Raw genomic sequence first — 23,157 nt, 5'->3', positions numbered from 1 at the left:
AAACCCCAAAACAAACAAACAAAAAAAAAAGAGCGAAGACCAAAGTTCATACTAACAATGCGCCTTTTCACCTAAATCACAAAGCTGATATGCAGGATATTTTTTCTTTAAATATATATAAATTATTTAGAACTATAAGCATATCTACAGGATATGGGTTGGTTCGGTAGGTGGCCCTCGGTGGCTGGCCCCTGCTCTACATTGTCCATAGGTGTGAATGTTTTTTGTCGATAGGTGCCCTGAGATTGACTGGTGACCACGTTTTTCAACCTATCTTGCCTTTAAATGTGATTTATCGTATTATTTCAAGTTAACCGCCAGCTCAAACTACCAACTTGTTTCACCAAAGTCACCATGTACTGCTTTGTTGTGGTTGCTGAACTGTATGGAATATGAAAATACTATGCCACCTATTTGGAAATGATGTAAATGGGGTGTGCAAAATAACACATCACAGAGTGGCATCCAGAGTCGGAGTCCTGATGACACAATGAAAATAAAAATTGTCATTGTGACAATGTTTGGTTACCTTTGATAACTTACTGTGCATCTTAGCTTAATACGATATCAATTGTATTACCAGACATAACCATAAGCTTATTGGCGCGCCCTCCTGTGGCCAATTGAGGAACTTCTGTGCATCCCACTTAGACACATTTATCAGTGTTTTCATTGACAGACGACGTACACAGAGACATGATGGATGCACGCATCATGTATTTGAGTGGATAAAAGCTCACCTTTCATGGCGTGTTGCACTTTGGAAGAAGTCAAACAAGTCCTACACCAAAGTTTCATTCCTATAGTATGCTGGCTGAGGAGTGAGGAGGGTAGGCCTTACTTTTGCCAGGTACGGTATATAAAGAATGAAGAATAACCTGAGTGTAAAATGAACTTTATCACATTCACATTGCAATAAATCTCCATTTGATAACTTTATATGATACATGAAGGGGGTGATGTACATCCTTCAGTACATGAATTCATGTTACTTCTGTATACACACACATGCGCGCCCACACGCACACACACACACACATATATATATATAGAACAGCTGGTCAATACTGTTTAAAAACTTGGTAAAAAAAAAAAGTTTTTTAAAATGCCCAAATAAGTTTGTAAAATAATTTAAAAGACATTGAAAAATGCCCTTACAGTCTGCTTTAACAAAGAACTTCAACCAACATGATTAATTATTTGTTGGCTGGTAAAAAAAAAAAAAAAAAAAACCAACAACAAAAAAACCCTACCAGGAAACTGAAGCCCAAAAAACCAATGGGTAGTATGAGTATCAGTGTTCATTAAGAAAGGCTATGACGGCCAGAAAAAAATTCTAAAATTACAAGAAAAAAGTAGTAAGTCATCCCTCATCTAAGTCAATTTCCGCTAAGTAGGATTGCTTCTTTATAAATGGAATATTTTCTAAGTTAGAGCATCGGAAACCTGTTTATGACCTCCTACATAGTTTTGAATATTTTTAAGAGTCCTCTCCACATGAAATAAAACACCACCCTTACACTCGGATTACCCAATATAGTAGGGAGCCACATTATCACCGAGCACTTCTTGCTGTGGCTATTGTCTCATCAATGTAACATTACTGACACCTAGTGACCAGTGTAGAATACTACATATCAACAATACATATTTGAATGCGTCTTCTGAATGCCTTATATTTGCATTTTAGTTAATTTAGCCATTTTTATGCTTGATTGCTTAATTTAGGGCAGAATTAAGTATTCTTGCATGCATATACAGTATACCTTGACAAACCACAACAGTGAGGGACGACTATACTGTATTTCTCAAATAAGGTTGGAATTTATACAGCTACACTATAGGCTTTTATTTTTCTTGCAAAATTACTACTTTAATCTCGTAATTCTATGACTTAATTCTCAAAGCTGTTTCATAGCTTGTAGATGCTGGTAAGATCACAGTGGGTGATGAGACTACAACTCTTCTACTTTCGCCATTACCTCTGCAAAAAACAAATGTACCGTTTCCTTTCCATACCTACATTTCACTCTGGGAGCGACGCGCTTCGACAATACACAATAAAACTTTAAAAACTGCAAGTCTCGTGTAAAAGTGTGTACGTTTTAAAAAGTACTGACTTCCATCCAATATGGACCAAAACAAAAATGAGCCTAAAAAATGTCCAAGGCATTGAAAATATAGTAGACAACATGAACACACTCAAACATCAGAGCATCATCGGGTCGTCTCAACGATAAAAATGGAGTGTAAAGGACTCCCGATTCTGTATTTACACATCATAAGGACATTTTTTTTGTACCTAAAACTCATGACAGGATAAGCAATCGACGCCACTGAGTGCAGATGGGTTGTTATCGGTTGTTAAAAAAAATGAGAATGCATCATTTAAACTATGCTCTATAATACTATCTTAAGGAAAAATACACAAATGCATTCAAGCTCGCACGCACGCACGCATGCACACACACACACACTTTTGAGTGGTTAATCACAGAGGAGCTGACAGATGGGTGTCCCCTCTGTACAGCAGCAGCATCTCTCCCGCTCATTCATTAATAAACATTAGCATGAATAAACTTTAGACTGTACATTCTACTAAGGAACACTGCAGTTCTGCTGTGTTTTCCTACTCAGACCAATGAAGTCACTGAGCAGAACTCCTGTTAGAGGATCCAGGACACACCCAATATCCATCCATATCTAAAACTGGATATGTTCAGCTCTGACTTCCGCATCCCAAAGGCCACCAACGTCTCAGCTGTACCCCCAGACAGCAAAGACATAGAAAGGTCCAGAATCAGGGTGTTCCTTATGGCGGATGTCTCGCAGGAATACATAAAAATAGTTGAACTGGTGTCACAGAGGAGGTGATCAAGGCCCAATGTTTACTGAACTATCCAGCGTCATCAGAGGTGGGCGGGGACACACATCACGTGGCAGGCTGCAGCTGTTCTGTCTGTCCAGCAATCTTGAATAAATAGTAGAAAAATATTTTTTTTATTTTACTGTTGATAGTGTTTTTGTATTCTTGCAGATCCGTGACGTATGTTTTCAACCAACAAGAAAAAAAAAATGCATGATGAAGTCGCAAATACAATCCTCCAGTCGCGATGACAAGAGCGAGCTTGGCGGCTGCTAAGGACGGGAGTCTCGGGGGTGGCTGTGTGTCCGTGTTGGCCTTCCACATGAGAAAGAAGCTTGTTCACAGGTTTTAGCCCGTAGTTGTGCCAATGAACATCTCCAAATGTGCTATAGCTGTTTCCAATGTTGCTCCTAAAACGAGTCCAGAAGTCTTAAATCCTTCAAAAATCAAAGTAACATAAAAATAACATTTTGCTCTTTTCACTAGCTGATATTGAGTCATTTTCAGTGTGGGTAAAGTTATGTACACTTGGTCAATATTATCTTCAGGTCAGTAAAAAAAAAAAAAATGATGATGCTGAGGGATGGACAGTGCACACTGTAGAAATAAGCACCTATTTTGTACACATACAGTATATATATATATGTATTTTTAAAGTTCCATCCCTGGCAAGGATCAGCACTCTGCGTCCACGCTGTGCACGGTCACTGCCGCTTGTAGGTGGTGCGTGTGCAACGGGTGGTGGTGTGTGTGCGTGTGTCGGTAGGGGTAGTATTTGTGGCTGAGTAAGGCTGCCGTCTGCGGGGGAGTGTCCAGGTCCATATCGTCGTCGTGGTTACTGACATCCACGCCTGCCGAAAGCGGGTCGTTGTTGCCCGGTGGATTCTCGCTGTCCTCTTGAGGACTCATGGTGCTGTAGCCTGGAGAGACGAAAAGTATAGCATAGTACATGGGTGTCCAAATGCTGAAAAATGAAGGGATGCAAGGGGCACTTTGATAAAAACCAAGCCATGTAGATATACTTACAAGTTATATATATTCCAAGAAAAAATAGCCTCCCTATCATCTTTGTAATATAGGCGAAAAAGCGTATTATTCATATGAACTTTGGGCTTTGTTAGTTTTTTTTCCATTTTTCCTGTTTTTTTTTTTTTTTTACATTTGACAAATATTTCAACTTTCCTTATTTTTTTTCTCATAACATGACTTTAATTCCCATGTTTTGACTTTATTCACATAATATTATGACTTTTCCACAACTTAATATTCCAAAAATGACAACTTTATTCTTAGTTTTTTCCACCCTCATAATATTAACAAAAAAAGTATATTTCAGCACTATTTCAATGTATGCTACTAAAAGGCCATTTTCCACATAATATTACAAGTTTATTCTCGTAAAACAGTAGCTTTTTTCTTGTTTGAATACCATTTTTTAGTCTTAATATTTTGACTTTATTCTTGTAATATTAGATGTTTTTTTCCATATCTGCTGCTGTTGTTTTTTTTTTTTAATTTTCAACTATTTCAAATTTCTTGTTCTAAATGTTCTTCTTGTAATTAATTATGACTTTATTCCCTTAATATTTTGATTTTATTACGAGTTTATTCTCATCAAATTTCGCCTTTTTTTCCGCATTGGTATGCGATTTTTTCTCTTAATATTTTAACTTTATTTTCATAAAATTGCATTTTTTTTAATTTCTGCTGTTGTTTTTTTTTTTTTAAATTTTAAAACTATTTGAACTTTCTTTTTAAAAATTTTCTTCTCGTAAGTGTGACTTTTATATTAATATTTTGAATTACATTGTAACTTTTTCCACAACCTAATTTTCCAATAATTACAACTTTATTCATTGCTTTGTTTTCTCATAATATAACAACTTTAATATTTCAACTTTCTGCTACAAAAATGACACTAATTTTCCTCATAATATTATTTTATTCTTGAAAAATTTTCACATTACATTTTTTCCTCATATTATTTTGACTTTATTCTTGTAAAATCACTGCAAATTTTTATTTTTCTTGTTAAGTCATATTTGTAGAATGTGATGTGGGCCAATAAAAAAACTGCTTTGATAAGTTCACCATAGCTGGAGCAGAAGTCTTCCAGTGGTGATCATACATGTGACAATGTGGTAACACTGAAAACATGTATTATCACACAACTGAACTAAGCTGGATCCCCAGGCAAGTTTCCACACAATAAAGAAGATATGCATATTTATGAACATTTATTTATGTCCTACTCTTCTTGCACACACATTAAGCCTGAGGTGATTAGAAAGTCATGCCAGAATGGCAGTTAACTGGGGCTGTGGGAGGACAACCAGTGGCAAATGTGATTGCTATGTAACAATGATGGCATGTTATTCAACCAAAATATATGGTGTGAAAAAGTGTTTGCCCCCTTCCTGATTTCAAACACTTTTTCACACCACTGTATATATAAAAAACAGGGATTCATTGATTATTTTCTCCTCATGCCCCATCAAAGAAATGAAGACAAATGGCCATGCTCTCTGATAAACGATGGTTTAAACATTCTATGTGTTTCTATGTGTTATCGTCAACAATATGAATTGCATGTGAAATTAAAGCAACCACAAAGTAGTCATTTTTAAGAACATTCCGACCAGATCACTCCAAGCCAACACTGTCGTGTGTAGGAGGAGACCTCTGACCTTGGACGGAGGCAGCAACTTTAAAGTGTCTACTTAGTAATGCATTTGTTTGAATCCCTGCTGGACTACCACCCCCTCTCTATTATTTCACAATCATCTTACACTCTGTCCTTTTCTCTCAGCCTTTGTGTTTCACTCTTACTTCTTATCTTTCATCATTTGTGCATCTTGGGGGAAATTGTGGTGAATCAAAGTGTCCTTGAGTGACTGAACTCTACTTTGGATTGCTGTCGCCATCACTGTATGAATGTGGAGCAGCCAAGTATGAGTAACGGAGGAAAGGTATTGTAAAGAACATACAGGGAGAGTATAACAACAACTATATAATTACTGGAAAAGACTTCTACCAGGCATCTACCCACTTGGCTTCCGTTAAGACGTTCTCGTCTGTTATACAACATGTTTATCTCTTCATGGCTGTATACTGTGCCAACACGCAGCCGACTGATTCGCTTTAGCCCACTCTTCATAGTCATCATTGTTCTCACAGCCATCATAGGTTACACAACAACTAGCGGTTGGCGTGATGCCTTGCGTGGGCGGGAGGAGTCCATGTGAATGGAGCGGTCCATCCACCCTCATCTCGTGTTAGCCTGGAGAGATCGACAAAGCGCTTCGGGAGAACGAGCCTGGGAATTGTGATAGATGGACAGAATGAGCCGGGAGTGCCAAACGTGCATGTGAGACCCTTATAAAGCCCTCTGAAGAGGACTTGATTAAAATCATGATACAATCGTCCCTCACCACGTCACGCTTCAAATTTTGCGGCTTCACTCTATCACGGTTTTTCTAAAGTATATTAATAAATAAATCATGCTGTTTTGTGCTTAAATACAACCTTTTGTGCCTAAATTAAGCATTTCCAAGCATAAAAATGGCTAAATGAACTAAAATACAAACATAAGGCATTCAAAACACGCATTCAAAGACGATGTAATATTCTACACTGGTCACTAGGTGTCAGTAATATTCCTGTAATGTTCGGTGAGACGCGCAAGCACCAGACTTGATCGTCGGAACAACTGACAACTGACAGACAACTATTCACACTCACATTAATCCCTACTGGCGATTTAGAGTATTTAACGAATATAGAATACAGGGAAACCTTGGTTAGCATCATTAATCCATTCCAGAAGGTCTGACTCTAACTGAAGCAAACACTAACTGAATCAACTTTTCCCATAAGAAATCATTTAAATCCAATTCATTCGTTCCAGAAAGCCAGAAATATGAAGACAAAACACATTTGTGTAGTTTTACAATTATAGTTTGACATGCAGAAAACGATTCAAAATGCATTTAAATACATATAAGCGATGAACCAAAAGGATAAATGAACATTTGAGTTTACTTTTACCTTCACTGAAGACGTGACTGTTCCCAAAGACACAATGTGGCAGCGAGATACCACATGGACCACCTTCCTGTTTTGCCATGAGTTCTTTCTTGAATTCAATAGTGTTTCTCACATCAGTAACCCAAAACGGAACCAAAGAAAGTCGCAAGTGCCAGCATTTTGATTAAGGAGGTGAAAAACTCTACTGAATTCAAGAAATAACTCATAACAAAACAGGAAGGTGGTGTCTGTGTTGATCTCGCTGCCAAATCGTGTCTTTGGGAAAAATCACATCTTCAATGAAGGTAAAAGTAACTTTAAATGCTTGTAACCCTGCCCCAGCTCCATCTGTCAAACTGTCCTTTGAATGACATAAAATCTGTAAGAAAAAGAATTTTGAAAAATGTTGATATCTCAAGAAATTATACAGAAGTTGAACATCGTATCCCATGGGTTTCCCCCAATAGGGTACAATTCAAATTCGAGGGCAACTAAGTGGTCTGGTACAACCTGACGGATTAATCCAGTTGTGCCAGTGAGAGATGAAAGACGGTGTCTTACCGTGATCGCTCTCCGTGCCTGATCTTCCCCAATATCTTCGCCGCCGTTCTGGTGTGTGGGTGTGCCTCTCGATCACCGCAGCAATAAAGCGAGTATTACTTACTGAAAGTAAGAACAATACACATATTTGTTAATAGACACGTAAATGTACAGTTATTGTCCCTGCATCCATAGTATTCAAGCTGTCATTTTTATGACAAACGTTGCCACAAACACATAAGAACTTACTTATGCCTCTGTCCTCGTGGCTGTCATCATCCCTCTCATCTCTGTCGTTATCCAGGTTAGACATTCTCACTGACATTTCTGGTGTAACATTGAGATAAGAGAGTAGATTCAGAAGATAAGGTAGCTATTTCGCTGGAGATCAAACTAGGACTTTGACATTCATAAACAATAATAAAATGGATTCAATTTAATAATATAAAATATAAAATATAAAGACAATAATAAGACAGTACATGTTTAAGAGAAAGGGGTCTCCAAACATTTTCTGCTGAAACATATTTCAAATATTTCAACTTTGTTCTTGTAAATGTTATGGTGTAATTCCCATAATAGTTTGATTTTATTCCAGTAATAAAATTGTATTATGACTTTTTCCCCTACTATAATTATCCAAAAATTACAATTTTATTCAGTTTTTTTGTTGTTTCTCATATTACAACTTTAAATATTTTAACTCTATGGTACTGAAATGACATTTTTCCTCATGGTATCCCGAGTTCATTTTCGTTAAAATTACAACTTTTTTCTCTTCATATTTTGACTTTGTTCTTGTAAAATGACTACTGATTTTTTTTTCTATTTTTGCTGTTGTTTTTTTTTTAAGTTTTCTTGTTATATCAGATTTTTAGGATTAACTCTTTCAATACCACAGACATAGTTATACGTTTTTATAATACCGAATGCCCGATCCCAACAACAATGTCTTTTAGGTTTTTTGCACGAGAGGTAAAAAGAGGTGACGATGCAACTCTCCACTATGCATTAACATTTCAGAGAACTGTTAAGCCATAAAAATGGCCACAAGGTGGCAGAAGTGTATTTGATAAGAGCTCAGCAGGGATCATGTCACAATGGAAGAATCACACATGATAGGAAGGAGGAAGTGAGAGAGTGTGGAGGAGTGCAGCGTGCAGTAGGTCACGCATTGTAGGAAAATTTTAACACATGCACACAAATAGTTTAGTTTCAAATGTGAAAATTGTAAATAGTGCATGTTGTTTTATTTGTAAATAAATTGCTATTTTGATGTGAAACAACCCCTTTTTTGTGTTATTTACTGTATGTTGATATAGTTGTTTCGATATATGAGCTGTCACAAAAACAAAAAATATTTGTGTCAAAGTTAAAGGTATGCTTGAAATGTATCTTTTTACTAAATTCTGTTTTTCTCCCTTTTCTAGTCGGGAACTGATATTGTCCTGAAACGTACCTATGTTCTACTGCTGATTATTACTACAGAACGAAAAAATGTAGAAACAAATTTTTTTTCTGATGAAAGACGAGACTTTCTTTTGGTAGGTTCCATGTTTATATAGCCATAGAACACAATATTCGGTGTGCCTTGAAAGATCAGTCAAAATTGTCCAAAATGGCTGGTCCTGAAGTGTTGTCTTTTGAGAAATGGCTGGGAATGAATGAAAAACTGTTGCGGGTTGCAAATCGCTCCAGGCTGCATTTTGGACATCCCTGTTTTAGAGGCTGGCCAGTGGTCATATTGGTGGCCATTTCACACTCTTACAGTACATGCCTTACTTTCAAAACGTCTTCATAAGGAACACTACAGTATATTTGCCTGTGGAACAGATGATGCTGTTAAGTCTAACTATTGTTCAGTCGTACCCTGTGCCGCCAATGGTGACATGTGCTGGTGCGAGCGCCTGTGGATCTGGTGTCTGTAAGCATACACAGCCAGTACCAGCACCATGATGCATCCCATAATACCCCCGGCAACCGGACCCACAGGGGCACTCTTGATCATGTTCAGCGATGCCACCTCTTCGTCTACAGAGGAAAGGGAGAAAATAGGAAGGAGGGAATTAAGAGGTTGTTAGAAAGCAACATTTCAACAACAAGCTGAAGCATACAGTACTGAATGATTGCTGTGCTGCAGGTACATTTTGTACTTCCTTTTTGCTCATCAAAGTGACCTGCCAGGAAAAAAAAAAAAATCGAACTGCAGGCAGATGGCCAATCTGTTTTGAAAAAATTAAATCTGATGGAAAAGAAATGTTTACAGCTATTGCATTTCTGTGATTTACAACAGTGGTCCCCAACCTTTTTTGAACCACGTACATTAAATTGAAAGCACAAAATGAATGCCAACCCACCATCCACCAGTTCAAGTTCCAGCCAAGTTTTTCCAGAGAGATTATTACATCGCTGTTTGACGTGTGTGGTAAAAGGCAGTGCGCTACCATGAATTAACTTGAGACAAATGTGCACATTAGCACTCAATAATTCCTCAAAACTTACCTTTATGCATTCCCACATAGTATCAGCATTTGAGACCAAATATGAGGTGAAAGAAAAATGGTAAAAATACAGTAGTAGTGCGGCATGAGATAAAGTTAGCACACGCACAATGGACATGCGTCAAGTGAGATGGATGTAACAGAGAGAATCCGGCCACTTTTCAAAATAAAACATAAAAAAAATGAAATAATGGAAATTATTTTTTCTTTCTGTGCGGTCCGGTACCAAATGACCCACGGCCCCGGGGGTTGGGGACCACTGATTTACAAGACGCATATACAGTATATGGTGGCGTTTGCTTTTGTGTAAAACCAAGACTATTATTATTATTATTATTATTATTATTATATGTGGGGATGAATTTACTCACCGAGGATGCCCAAGCTGTCCATATAGGGACTCTTTGCACCAACAATGCCCCCGAAGCACTCCTTCTGCAGGGCACAGTACGGCTTGTCCAGATGGGTCTTACCATCACTGTCCACCATGCACCACTCACAGTCCAAAACGCCGAAACAATCACTAAAATAACATACAGTATTATTGGGACTTAGCCTATGGTTAATTTAGTACAGCTTCTTTGTAGACAAAACACTTGGATGCAGGATCACAAGGTGGCACTGTGATGCTGACATTGGCTAGGCTGGTAGTGAAACTATGAGATTTATTCAGTCCATTGATGTGTAATGTTTACCTGCTGGTGTATCTCTGACTGCAGCGGGTGTTGATACACTGAGGAAGTGAGTCCTGCAGACTGGGCTCAATCACATTCAAACTGATGGGCTCTTGATGTACCTCACAGCTTGGATTTCTGTAAAACACATCAAGCACATTTAGCAAGAAACTTGTTGAAACTACAACAGAACTGACTCCAGTGGGGCTTTTCCATGTAAATTGATTACAAAAACCTCACTGTTAGATTTTCCTCTCATTTAAAGCAACAATGAAAAATAGTAATTGCATGTCTTCCTGAAATGAGGGCGGAATTGTCACTTGAAAGGCTGATGTGCTGTCAAAGGCTGTTACTGCTTGATGAAAGGAGGTGGGTGAAAGCAGAGATGTGAGAGGAATGATGGACAGATTGACAGAAACAATGGAGGAAAGATGGAGACAGTCACAGCACTGAAGACAGAAACAGAACATTATGCCAGCAGCGTACAGATCTGACATTTAAACAAGCACACGTACTCGAACAAAGCAAAGGATGATAAGAGTAGGAGGAAATAAAATAAACTTGCAAGCTTTATAACATCAGTTATTTACAATAATAACTAGATTGCCAAGTAGAAAAATGCACAAAACATTCATGTGTAATCATGTGACATGCATTCATATAATTTGTAAAGCATGTCTGACAGAAATAAACCACGGACATGATCATGTACAGTATAATTGCTGGGACACTGGTTCAAAGAGCAAAATGGCCATTCCCTTTAAAATGGAATGGTAAACATTTTACAGAATCAGTTGAAATCAGGCCCTGCGATTGGCTGGCGACCAGTCCAGGGTGTGCCCTGCCTTCCACCCCAAATCAGCTGGGATAGGCTTCAGTATACCCCTGTGGCCCTAATGACGATACAATGAAAATGGATGGATGGATGGATGGATGGATGGATGGATGGATGGATGGATGGAGTTTCAATCTGATGAATAAAAGTCTACTGGCATTTAGTTTAGAAATTCTCCATTAAAGTCTCACACCCTGGAGTCTTAGGGCCTAGACAATATTATACGCACCATACGCATAATGTATAATATATCATACAAAATTAGGGTATATCAGGGACCAGTCGTCGTACTGTGAACTGTAGTGTCTGGCTCAACTAACCTGTTTTCAGCAGTAGTGAGGTTGCCAGTACACTCGTTGACCTCCAGAGGGCACTCACACGGGCATTCACACTCGTTCTGTTCCATCCTGAAAAGTAAAAAAAAGATTGTAGTTTATCATTATCATAATTAACTATTATGTACCTGGCACCACGCCCACACACACAGACAGACAGAGCAGCGAGGTGCCGCTCTATGAGCCTCACTCACTCAGCTGCAGAGGAATGGCGAAACAAACTATATTTTTTTTACACCATGGTAAGTTGTGACTTTGTAAAACAATATAACACTACACTTTAGCTGTCAGGGCCCATTTACAGTACATTTACATTTAATTTACATTTACATTGAAGGTGTTTTTGCATGCAAGATTTAGAGAGGGTATTACAGTGTTTTAACGTCGTGTACGTTGCATCTCTGTGAGATTACGACAAGATGCAACTGCTAATCCACGTCCACCATTATCAAAGACTATTTATACAGCGTTTTAAAATGAAATAGATAAAGATATATGCACATATACACAGCGTCCCACTTCACTTCATGCTTACATGCAGGATTTACAGGGACTCAAAAGTTCACACGTTAATGTCTTTATAAAAATCATTTTGAAAAAGTTCCAAGTAATGTATTTCGTGAATTTTTTTAGTGGTTCTTTTTAAAAAAAAATTTATTACAGCATATAAATTGAATTGTGGGAAGTTGAGTGTCTCTTGCTTCCCTCTCTCCCTCTCCCGCCCATTGTTTTCTACATCCTGATTGACTGTAGACCATTGTCAATCAATCTCCTTCGAGCCGCCCTGTGTCATCCTAGCTTGCTTGCTTGCTAGCTAGCTTGTAAATGAATCTTCGGTTTGAAGGAGGAGGACTGCAACAGGAGGAGTACTGCAGCAATATGTTTTAACAAGGATACAAAAATGCTACAGTACAGCAAAATGGTGCCAGGACGAAAAGGCACGGTCACAGGAGTGAAATAGTTACTTAATAATTTCTTGTGTCCAACCTGTAGGTTAATCATTCAAATTCAAACAAAGGTTTGAACTTTTTGAGAGTGTTTAAGCAAGAGAGAAATGTGAGAAAATGTTATTGCATGTCTGAGAAAAGTGTATAAAGTGTATTGCGAGGGGTTTGATTATTTCTTACTTTGTTTGCAGTCAACTTTTTATTTCATTTTTTAATGTTTGCTTCAGCATTTGTTTTTGAGCTGTTTGCAAATACTTAGTGGCTGCAGATAGAACTTTTCGATAGGTAGGAAATATGAAAAATTTATATTGGTATGATGTTTTTGTGAATAAGCCTTTTATAAACACATCATGTATTACTTTAAAAACACCTCACATTAGCATCGGCCCCAAAAATCCCATATTGGTCTGGCTCTAATCACATGTCACAACAATAATAAACACATCACATTAGTAGGTACCTGTGGCAGTTGAGACAAAGGCGGTCCACGGTGCTGCAGGCGCAGAACGCCAGAGAGTCACATGTCTCATTGACGATACCGGCAAAGGCGTTGGTGCCGGGTATTCTGGTCAGACGATACTTCGAGCAATGGCTGCCGTGGACGAGGTTGGTTAGGTCGCCCTGAGGAGGACCGTGTGATTGTGTTTAGACAGTCAACATCTACATGAATATAGCAATGATTAGCTGCAACCGTAACAATTTAATGGGATCGCCATTGGAAACTAAACATGTAGAAAGCATGAGGTGTGATGTAAAAACAATGCCTCAAATTTAAGAGAATAAATTGATCTTCTAGAATTCAGTGATTCTCACATAGTGGGAGGGGGCTGTGGTGAGGCGTCAGGGTGAGAGACAGGGCGGGGACGACTCAAAATTTCTTCAAGGTTGGGAAGTCTGTTAGTGTCTTCTGTTGGTATTCATGCATGAACGATGCCGGTGCCATCATACAGTGGTTTGTACAGATAAATAAATAAATAAATAAATAAATAGTATCAGCTTCTTTAGAGTACTCCAAATCAGTCAACTATAATAATAATTCCTTGAGAACCACTGCTCTACTGTAGATGTGTTGTGCCACAATTTCAACTGCCCACAAGATGGCAGTGTTACATCATATTAAAACCCCTTTCTGTCAGCCATTTATTTCTCACCAGTATGCTGGTGTTGAACTTGTAGAAGCGCTGCACTGTGCGATCACTGAAGCTGTTGCACAAGTTCTTCTTTACAAAGTTGGGGTGGTTCAGAATGTCATTGGCAACCAGTGGCTCCTGTCATTTAAAAGACAATAGTGGAATGGGTAACATTTCCAACATATGTTAAAGGTGCAAGAAAAACAATAATAACAATATTATCAAAATTTCATCAATAAAATGTTTCCAACAGTGTTTTGACCTATAAAAACATGTTTACTGCAATCCCTCGTTCATTGTGGTTAACTGGTTCCAGACCCAACTGTGATTAGTGAATTCCGTTAAGTAGGATTCCTTAGTTCTAAATGCAATATTTACATAGTTAGCGGATAGAAAACCTGTTTCCAACCTTCCAAATATGACTTTTAACATTATTAGAGCCCTCTAGACATGAAATAACACCCCTATAGTCACCTTTACACTCTTAATGCCTAATATAGTAGACATAATAAGACTAAATAAGCTGTTTAAGACATAAATATGACTCATGTTTGTGTTTGTTACTATAAATGTGTTCCCTATGAAAGAGAGGCGGACAGGAAGTGACGTCGGGGGTTCAGAGTTGAGTTTCAGCTTTGCGTGGGTAACGGCCGCAAAAGTAGTAGTTTTTATTAGGGATTATTGTGCCTGTGCCTGTGCCTGTTGTGAGATAATTCAAAACTACGGTAAAAGTCAAGTCTGGCGTTTGTGTTTTACCGAACATTACAGGAACATGACACCTACATACTACATACTACATTTCATCTTTGAATAAGTCTTTTGAGTGGTTTATATTTGTCCTTTAGCTCATTTAGCCATTTTCATTCTTGAAATTGCTTAATGTAGGCAAAAAAAAACATAACATATGCTTAAATATGCATTTGTTTTTTACAAATCAACCACAAAACAGCGTGATTTATTAATTTATGTATTTTTGAGAGTGAAACCGAGAAATTCAAAGCGCGAAGTGCGAGGGAAAACTATAACAGTTTAGATGCCTGTAATACAGTCTTTATTCAGCCAAACATGGCATTTTTAAACATAATGAACTATTAGGTAAATTGATTGTACTGCGTGCTAAGTGTGCCTTTAAGCTTTGTGTGTCTTGTCAAAAACATACTCGCTGTGCTTGTGGTTCCTTTACCTTGTGTGTGATGTGCTGTTGCTCAGCAGGGGCATGGCCTTTAGGGTCAATGAGAGTCGGGTGTGCTACCAGGTAACCTCTGTCCTCCATTATAAAGCATCTACAAGACACACACATACATACACAGAGCATTTTATAAAGAGAGAATGGACATACCCAGTAAAAGGAATACAAGTTGTTGTTTCATCTCTCTCTGGACCCAGGGCCTAATTGCACTCATTCTGCCAAATCCTGCTCCTCTCTACTCTCCTGTCTCTCTTGGGTTAATCCTGTTTTATATGGCCCCTGAACAGCAACAGAAAGAACGTAAAAGGAGTGACGGCTGGGGGTAAAAAGACAGGGAGGGGGTACTGTGGGGAGGAGTGAGTGAAAGCATAAGATGAAGGAGAAAAAAAAAACAAAAAGGAGGCACAAACCCTAAAGAAAGTATGTGGGGGCAGATGATGCAGAAAGGCTCATCTCCAAAATGAATGCCAAGATAATCAGCTTATCTCCTTTTCATTTTTCCTTACTTGCAGAGTCTTGTGAATTCAGTGATGCAGAAAACATAACACAAACTTGGAATTTGACAGGAGCTAGTGGTAAAACTCAGAATATAGAGTATGAAGAAAAGCAACACAAGGATGAAATAAGCAGCAACAAGGCAATGTTCCACTCGAGCCATCATCTCGCTACCTGATCTTGTTGCCCTTGTCCTGGTTGCAGATAGGAAGCAGGTCCAACAGAACCTTATAGAAGTAACGAAGGGTAAAGTCTATACCCATCACTGCAACCGCATAGCCAGGTGCCATCTGAGAGCTACAAAGAAATATAAATATTAAATGCAAGTCATTATAATAAGACTATTTACCCTCAATAAATCCCATCACATTAGCATTCTGGAAAACCGCTTATACTAACTACAGCGCGATAGGGGCACACAGTCAAAATACAACACACTAATCCGGATTTATCAAATCCACAGATAGAGTATGTGCTCAGTTAAACAGGAACATGGGAAAAAGTACAAGGAAAATGGCGAAGATATATTTACGCCATGAAATAAAGCAGTTTAAGTGTTTCTGTAGAGCTGTGTAGAGCGCCACCTATTGGTGAAATTTGTAGCCTACAGGCTCACGTTGACGTCTTAAGTACATTGTAAACGTATGTATTATAAAAATACAACTGTGCCCTGTTTTATTCACACAAAAAAATCTGTAAACATCAAAGATGTCCGGTAATATCGGCCAACCGATACTGTCATAATTGTCGATAATTGTAATGAACTCAAGTTTATTCTCATAATATTTTGACTTCACTGCCTTAACATTATAACTTTGCCCGACCTAATTTCCCAAAAATAACTTTTGTTTTGATTCTCATAATATTACGAATAAAAAAAATTGGTAATATTTCAACTCTATCCTACTAAAATTAAGGCGTCTTTCAATAATTAATAATCTAATATCACACTTCAGGAAGATTCACTCTCACGCAGGTAGCTCACCTGCAGCACAATAATAAGCAACAGTAATGAGCCCAGTTTATAATTTCCCTGATTGTGTTAGTCCAGAGTTTCATACTGTGCACTTTACTTTGTTCTTTACGGATGCTTGTGCTACACAGAAATGTGCAGCTTTCAAAACTGTATTTTTGCCAGCATTAATTGTGAATTTAGTAAGTATAACTTGTTAATAGTAGGAGAACATGTTATTTTAGTTGCCGATTGGTCATTGTTTTTATTATTTTAAGACGAAATGTTTAAAATAAACGTGGCACTTTTTCTATAAATTGTATTGCATATTGCAGTATTTGTCTTATTTTGCACAAAGAATGTTTATTTGTGAAATGCATCTATTGGCATCACAGTAAAAAAAGCATATTTTTGTTACACAAGATGTGACCTGACATTAGTTTGAGGGAAGAGCTGCTCCATATATGCGTATCGTTTTATCGGATATCGCCAATCACGAACATCTTCCAACCCAGTACACAAAATTACAAATCCAAAGATCAATGGAAGTTCATTAGTTGACTATCATTTAAGATTTAGCATTACTAAAGCCATAAACATTCTTCTAACCTGGAGGCATGGATGGTATGGCTGATTGTAACAACATAGCCTGCCCCGCCCACATCCAAGTAAGGTCCAGTGAAGGTGATGAGGCCAGGGTTAGCGACAGCATGCTGGTACCTGGTACACAACACAGCATGGAGTCATACACACATACTGCTACCATCTGCACTCAAGGCAGAGTTCACAGTTCTGGAATAAAACATGTAAAAACTATGTATCATAATACATTATGTATTAAAAAAATAAATAAAACCACTTAATTAACAAATCTTTGTCTACAGTGGTTAAAATGCTGCTATATTCGTTGTAAAATAATGCAAAATATCTTGATAATGATAATGTCTGGAAAGCACTTTGCAGACAGATGCTTTCCTTTAACTCCAATCCACCCACACACACACACACACACACACACACACACACACACACACACACACACACACACACACACACACACACTTGCCCCTTCACTTCATCCAAAGTAAGCCTCACCATTGTCTACGGGTCGGGTCAAAGGCTTTGTCCATCAATGATCCAGGGTAAATCCGGAGCACCCCACTGGGCGTTGCTATGTAACGCCGCACAATGTAGCAGTTGAGGCTACTCATTTCCATTAGTGTCATCCACTCATCCGTGACGTGACTGGTCGCCATAACCTCGTTCCTGACAGAGGACTACGGTGGGGCCGGATGAGACAGGAGGGAGTGTGAGGGTAAAGGTAAGAAGAGAAAAAGAGAAGATGGACAAGGGATTGTAAAATACATTTGAGGAAATGGTAAAATAATAATAATGTAAAGATTTACATTTTTTTTAAACTGCTCTGATCTTCATAAACAATCAAACTGCAGTAAAGTAAAAAAACAAAGAAAATCTCAGCCCAGATTCTGAAAGGGGTCGCTTGAGGGGGGATTTAAGTTATGCCAGGGCATCAGAGCTGGAAGTGTGGTTGATTTCCAAACCCTTATCCCACCACCCCCACGCCAGGAATGCATAGACACTGCCAAAAGCTCACGGGGGGGGGGGGGTTCCTGTCTTAAAGATGCAGGGCTTCATTAATATACAGACCTGAACTTTGGAAATACTCTTCCAAATCCCCTTTAGTCAAACTTAAAAAAGTGTTTGCTTTGCACAGTCATAATCATGATATATGAATATTTCTATTCCAAACAACATTAAATCTGAATGGGTGTTTTCTCTTCTTGTGTACCTTAAGGCCTGGGTTGGCGATGAGCCTGGTGTTATCACTCAGGTAGGCTGTGTAGTGCTCCACCATGCGCTTTGTTTCTGGCTGACTGAGGTGCTCGTAGGGAGAGGAGAAGCTACCAGCTGCCAGCATCACTGTGGGGGACTCTGGGAAAGGCAAAGAAAGGGACAGTGGGACTGTGTGAGACGCAAATGGTTTTAAGGGCTGACAAACAAAAAATTTAAGACTGAAAGTTCTGTGGCATTCAGCTTTGTCTTACCAACGGTTGCAAGCTGTTTAAAGTGGAGGCAGGAGCTGGGCTGACCCAACAGGTCTAAACGATGGTACAGAAGCTTGGAGCTGGGTGCAGTGTTCAGGTTTTTCAGCTGTTTTACTGGAATCTCTGGCTGCACATACACTATGCATAAAATGAACGATGTGTCCTGAACCTAAAAGACAAGATATTTACATTAAACATACCCTCTTTTAGACTAAAAGCGTCTTTAAGTAAGCAAGTTCATTTCTTGCAATAATGTATTAGCCCAGGGGTGTCCAAACCTATTCCACCGAGGGCTACATATTGAAAAATGAAAGGATGCAAGGGTCACCTTGGTATTCTGTAGTGAAAACCAACACATGTAGACATGCTAAAAAGTTATATATATTTCAAGAAAAACCTCCATCTCAGCTTTGTGATATAGGTGAAAAAGCGGAATTTTAGTTCAAACTTCGGTCTTTCGGTCTCTTTTTTTTTGTGCAATTTTTGCACTTGTTTTTTTATTTTCATATATTTAAATTTTCTTCTCAAATAATCTTCATAAATTTTCTTTTCGGAATGTTATGACTTTTTGCCATAATATTTTGACCTTATTCCCATATTATACTAATAATTCCCATAATATTATTTTCCAAAAATTACAACTTTGTTTTGTTTGTTTCTCATAATATTATCCATCCATCCATCCATTTTCTATACCGCTTCTCCTCATTAGGGTCGCGGGGGTATGTTGGAGCCTACCTCAGCTTACTTCGGGCGAGAGGCAGGGTACACCCTGGACTGGTCGCCAGCTAATCGCAGGTCACATATACAGACAAACAACCATTCACACTCACATTCATACATGACCTTTAAAAAAATAAAATGTTTTCTTTAATACCATATTTCAACTCTATGCTACTAAAATGACATTACTTTTCCTCATAATAGTACAAGTTTATTCTCTAAAATTGCTTTCTCATTAGAATACGACTTTTCCTCTTAATAGTTTGACATTATTTTTGTAAAATAAAATTTTTTTTCAGCCGTTTCAGCTTTCTTCTTGTAAATTTTCTTCTCGTAATTATGACTTTGTTCCAATAATATTTTCACTTCACTGATGTAACATAACCTTTTCTGCAACATAATTTTCCAAAAATTACAACTTTATTCATTTTGTTTGTTTCTCATATAATGACTTTTAAAAATGTATTTTTTTCTTTAATATTTTAACTTTATGCTACTAAAATAACATTATTTGTTTGATATTACTACATTATTCTGGGAAAAATATGACTTCTTCTCGTAAGATTATAACTTCTTTTAATATATCGACTTTATTCTTGTAAAATGACTGCTTATTTTTCCATTTTCAGTGTTGTTGTTGTTTGTTTTATTAGTTTTCTTGTTAAATTGTATTTTAAAAGAATGTGATGCGGTCCAATAAAAAAAAAAAGGCTCCCAGGCTGCACTTGGGACACCCCTGTATTAGTAATTCAAAGAATTGAGTTAAACCGTCACCCAGCATATATTGTAGCATCACCTACCAGCTTCCAGGCGTAGCTGACGTTGTACGCATCTTTGCTGCTGTCTCGGAGTCGGTTAGTGTGCCAAGACAAAGATGAGTTCACTGGAACAGCAATAACCTGACTGCCCAATGGGAGACTGCAACAAATACACAGCATCTATGAATAATGTCTCTAAAAGCGTAGCTACGACTGATTGATTTTAGGAAAAATAAACAGTGACTCACTTGAGAATGTTTTGTCGTACAACATGGAATCGCGGAATATTCTCATAGTGAATAATATCTGTGTGAAGAGGAGGCTCAGTCATCAGGTAAGGCCGTGTTAGTGATGGGTGCATCAAGGTATAACCTGGAAAAGCAAACATACCTGTTAGAATGTGTTGATATATAACCAAAACATAAAACTACAAACTAGATATTTATTTTGAGCGCTCAGAATGTAGCATATCAAAGCAAACCCCTGTACCATACAAATATGCTCCATGAGGCGCACAGCAGCACTCCCTGCTGGTTGAGAAGAGCAATACGTTCTTTCATGTCCGAAAGTGTTTAATAAATTAGACAAGCTAAATATAGTAACATAGTCAAGGCGTTGGCAACACCGATCTCTCCTTCTACGTCTTCTTATTCTCTGGCAAACCTGGTGCGTATGAGGTGTGTTAGGAAGCAAAGTTACGTTGCCATCTACTGTACGGAATTGGAGTGAGGTTTGGCTTTTTTTTTCCTCCCTTAATAATAAAATGTTTAATTTGAAAACTGCATTATGTGTTCAGTTGTGTTGTCATTGACTAATATTTAAATTTGTTTGATGATCTGAAACGTTTAAGTGTGACAAACATGCAAAAAATAAGATATCAGGAAAGGTGCAAACATTTTTTCACACCACTCTGTACACTTGTTTACTTGCTTAACTAATGGTGCAGGAACCTCTATTTTCCAAAAACGCAACAGCACTGTTTCAATGTCAGCTAACAACTTTAATGGGAGTCTGGTTGACTGAGCTGCTTCTCTATTAAGCCAGTGTGGCAATTACATATAATTTGATGGCATATTCATTGCAATAGTAAACATTTTAAAAGGAAGACAGAGACTCTTTGAAAGGGCTAACAGAAGACCAAATGTCACCAAGCTTCTGCCAATAATTTAAATAATTATGTGTAATAGTGCTGAGGCTTAATGAAAACTTAAGCATTGAAAAATTAGATCCTCTGACCTTGTTTTGAGACTTTCCTCCACTATATTTTGCCTCACGGCTTCCCAGCCCCTTCCAACATTCATATCTGTCCTTTCTTTCCCCTGCATACACCCCTCCCTTCTCACACGCTCTATGCAGTGTAATGAGCTTTTTTAGTTTCAGCCGCTCCATCCCATCAGCTACCCTTTCTTAGCTGGAACATAATAGTTATGTTAATGTGATCCCAAACAGACTTTGCACTCCCCTTTGCATATTTTCAAGCCGACCAACCTTTGTTGTCAATGAGGAAGGTGTATGAAGCCAAAGAGTCTTGATAGTACGTGACGTCCTCCAAAATGTAGGCCAGATTCACGTCCACTCCAACCACACCCAGGAGCAGGTTACCGAAATAACACGGCCGACTCACAGTCATAATAAACCCTGAAGAAAGAGAATGTACACAACATGAAACATCTCAAATCAGGTATATCTTATCTTGTGATTAAGTTAATCTCTGTGATCACATTCATTTTAAACACAAACACATGTAAGGTACTGTAATGTATGAGTGAAAACTACGAAGGAGAGAATTTTTGGGGAATATTTTATAAAAGCTTCTGTTCCTTGCCACTTTAAGATTATTTTAAAATACAAATTATAATTCCCTACCATGTTTTTGGTGTATTGTTTTGGCACTTTGTGTACACATGGAAAGCATGCAGTCTCAGTTAAGTCACGTGCCTGAATGAACAAGTAACGAATGCAAAAAAATACATACTTTTACGTACAATTTTCATGTATCACAATGAACTGAAGGTAGCCCTTTTATAGAACTTGTATGGTCTTGTTACAATTTCTGGCAGTTTTCGGCCAATAGCCCTTTGCCACAAAAAGGGAAAGAGCACAGGTGGGATTGGGTAATATGAGTGTCATGGTGGCTATAGGGGTGTTATTTCATGTGTAGAGGAATCTACTAATGTTAAAAACAGTATTAAGGAAGCTATGAACTGTTTTTTGATGTTCCAGCTACAAAAATATTAAATTTATAAATAAGGAATCGTATTTTGCGGAAACTCACTTATTATGGCCTGGAACAAATTAACTGTGTAAATGAGGGATTATTTTAACTCTATTTGTGTGGACATATCCTTAGAGCTGCCTACTGATTAAGCTATTTAAATAGTTATCAAAAAGTCTTCACATTTGGATGCAGACTACATACCGTCTCCCATGGGGTCAGCGTAGGGCAAACTGAAGCGGGCGAGGTCGATCATGCGGTTGGGCAGGTTGATATAGAAGCGGCCCACGGTTGTCTCCAGGTTACTGAGCTGGTTCAGCACCATCATGCTGCCCTTCACTACAGGCATCATGGGAGCACCAGCTGACCCAAACGAGGAAGCCAAAGGAAAACGGTCAACACCATACTTAACCGAATTCTGCTCCGCCAGGTCCCGCAAGAAGGCCAGCTCCTTCAAACCTGTTATTCCCTCTGCAACGAGAGAGGGGAGGACATGGTTGTGTTTAGCACACCATAACACAACATGATGTATCTAGTAAAGCAAGGTTAAGTATCATGCATGACAGAAAACCTAGTGAAGTGGGTCAATAGAAGTGTTGAGTGGGCCTTTGCTATTGACATGACTGACATGTTACTAGAATAACATCTTTAATTCAAGAAGCTATGTAACTAACATGTGAACACACACATACGACATTGGAATCAAGCTTTAAAAGGGTCATTCAAAGAAGCAGGGATAAGCACTGTTGGCCCCTGCAGCTGTTACCTGGAACAGCTGTCACAACTGGGAGGGAAAGCACACTGAATGTCTCAAACCACGATCCAATCATTGACTGGATTACTGAAGAATGCCTATTTAATGCCAAGGCTCTTCTCTGTGGCTCATCATGCTGGGTCGCCATGTG

At 38.3% G+C, this 23,157-nt stretch overlaps 1 protein-coding gene across 1 annotated transcript in view; it reads right to left on the bottom strand.

Moving 5' to 3' along the window:
- Positions 1 to 1,211: 1,211 nt before the first annotated feature.
- The window catches only part of cachd1 (cache domain containing 1), a 78,991-nt gene continuing 57,045 nt past the window's right edge, over positions 1,212 to 23,157 (bottom strand). Inside the window, exons 9-27 of the mRNA XM_054789213.1 lie at positions 22,457 to 22,723; positions 21,526 to 21,675; positions 20,286 to 20,409; positions 20,080 to 20,197; positions 18,557 to 18,725; positions 18,301 to 18,443; positions 17,586 to 17,767; positions 17,100 to 17,210; positions 15,713 to 15,835; positions 15,038 to 15,137; positions 13,876 to 13,992; positions 13,185 to 13,345; positions 11,763 to 11,849; positions 10,629 to 10,745; positions 10,305 to 10,456; positions 9,302 to 9,463; positions 7,682 to 7,759; positions 7,454 to 7,555; positions 1,212 to 3,786 (exon numbers count right to left, since the gene is read on the bottom strand). Coding sequence (XP_054645188.1) covers positions 3,542 to 3,786; positions 7,454 to 7,555; positions 7,682 to 7,759; positions 9,302 to 9,463; positions 10,305 to 10,456; positions 10,629 to 10,745; positions 11,763 to 11,849; positions 13,185 to 13,345; positions 13,876 to 13,992; positions 15,038 to 15,137; positions 15,713 to 15,835; positions 17,100 to 17,210; positions 17,586 to 17,767; positions 18,301 to 18,443; positions 18,557 to 18,725; positions 20,080 to 20,197; positions 20,286 to 20,409; positions 21,526 to 21,675; positions 22,457 to 22,723 — 2,708 coding nt within the window. The 3' untranslated portion in view covers positions 1,212 to 3,541. The remainder of the gene's footprint in view (positions 3,787 to 7,453; positions 7,556 to 7,681; positions 7,760 to 9,301; positions 9,464 to 10,304; positions 10,457 to 10,628; positions 10,746 to 11,762; positions 11,850 to 13,184; positions 13,346 to 13,875; positions 13,993 to 15,037; positions 15,138 to 15,712; positions 15,836 to 17,099; positions 17,211 to 17,585; positions 17,768 to 18,300; positions 18,444 to 18,556; positions 18,726 to 20,079; positions 20,198 to 20,285; positions 20,410 to 21,525; positions 21,676 to 22,456; positions 22,724 to 23,157) is intronic.

The sequence above is a fragment of the Dunckerocampus dactyliophorus genome, chromosome 10, assembly GCF_027744805.1.
Source record: "Dunckerocampus dactyliophorus isolate RoL2022-P2 chromosome 10, RoL_Ddac_1.1, whole genome shotgun sequence".
In the NCBI taxonomy this organism is placed as follows: domain Eukaryota; kingdom Metazoa; phylum Chordata; class Actinopteri; order Syngnathiformes; family Syngnathidae; genus Dunckerocampus; species Dunckerocampus dactyliophorus.
Note: the sequence above shows the minus strand (reverse complement) of the source record. Positions and strands in the feature narration are given on the sequence as shown.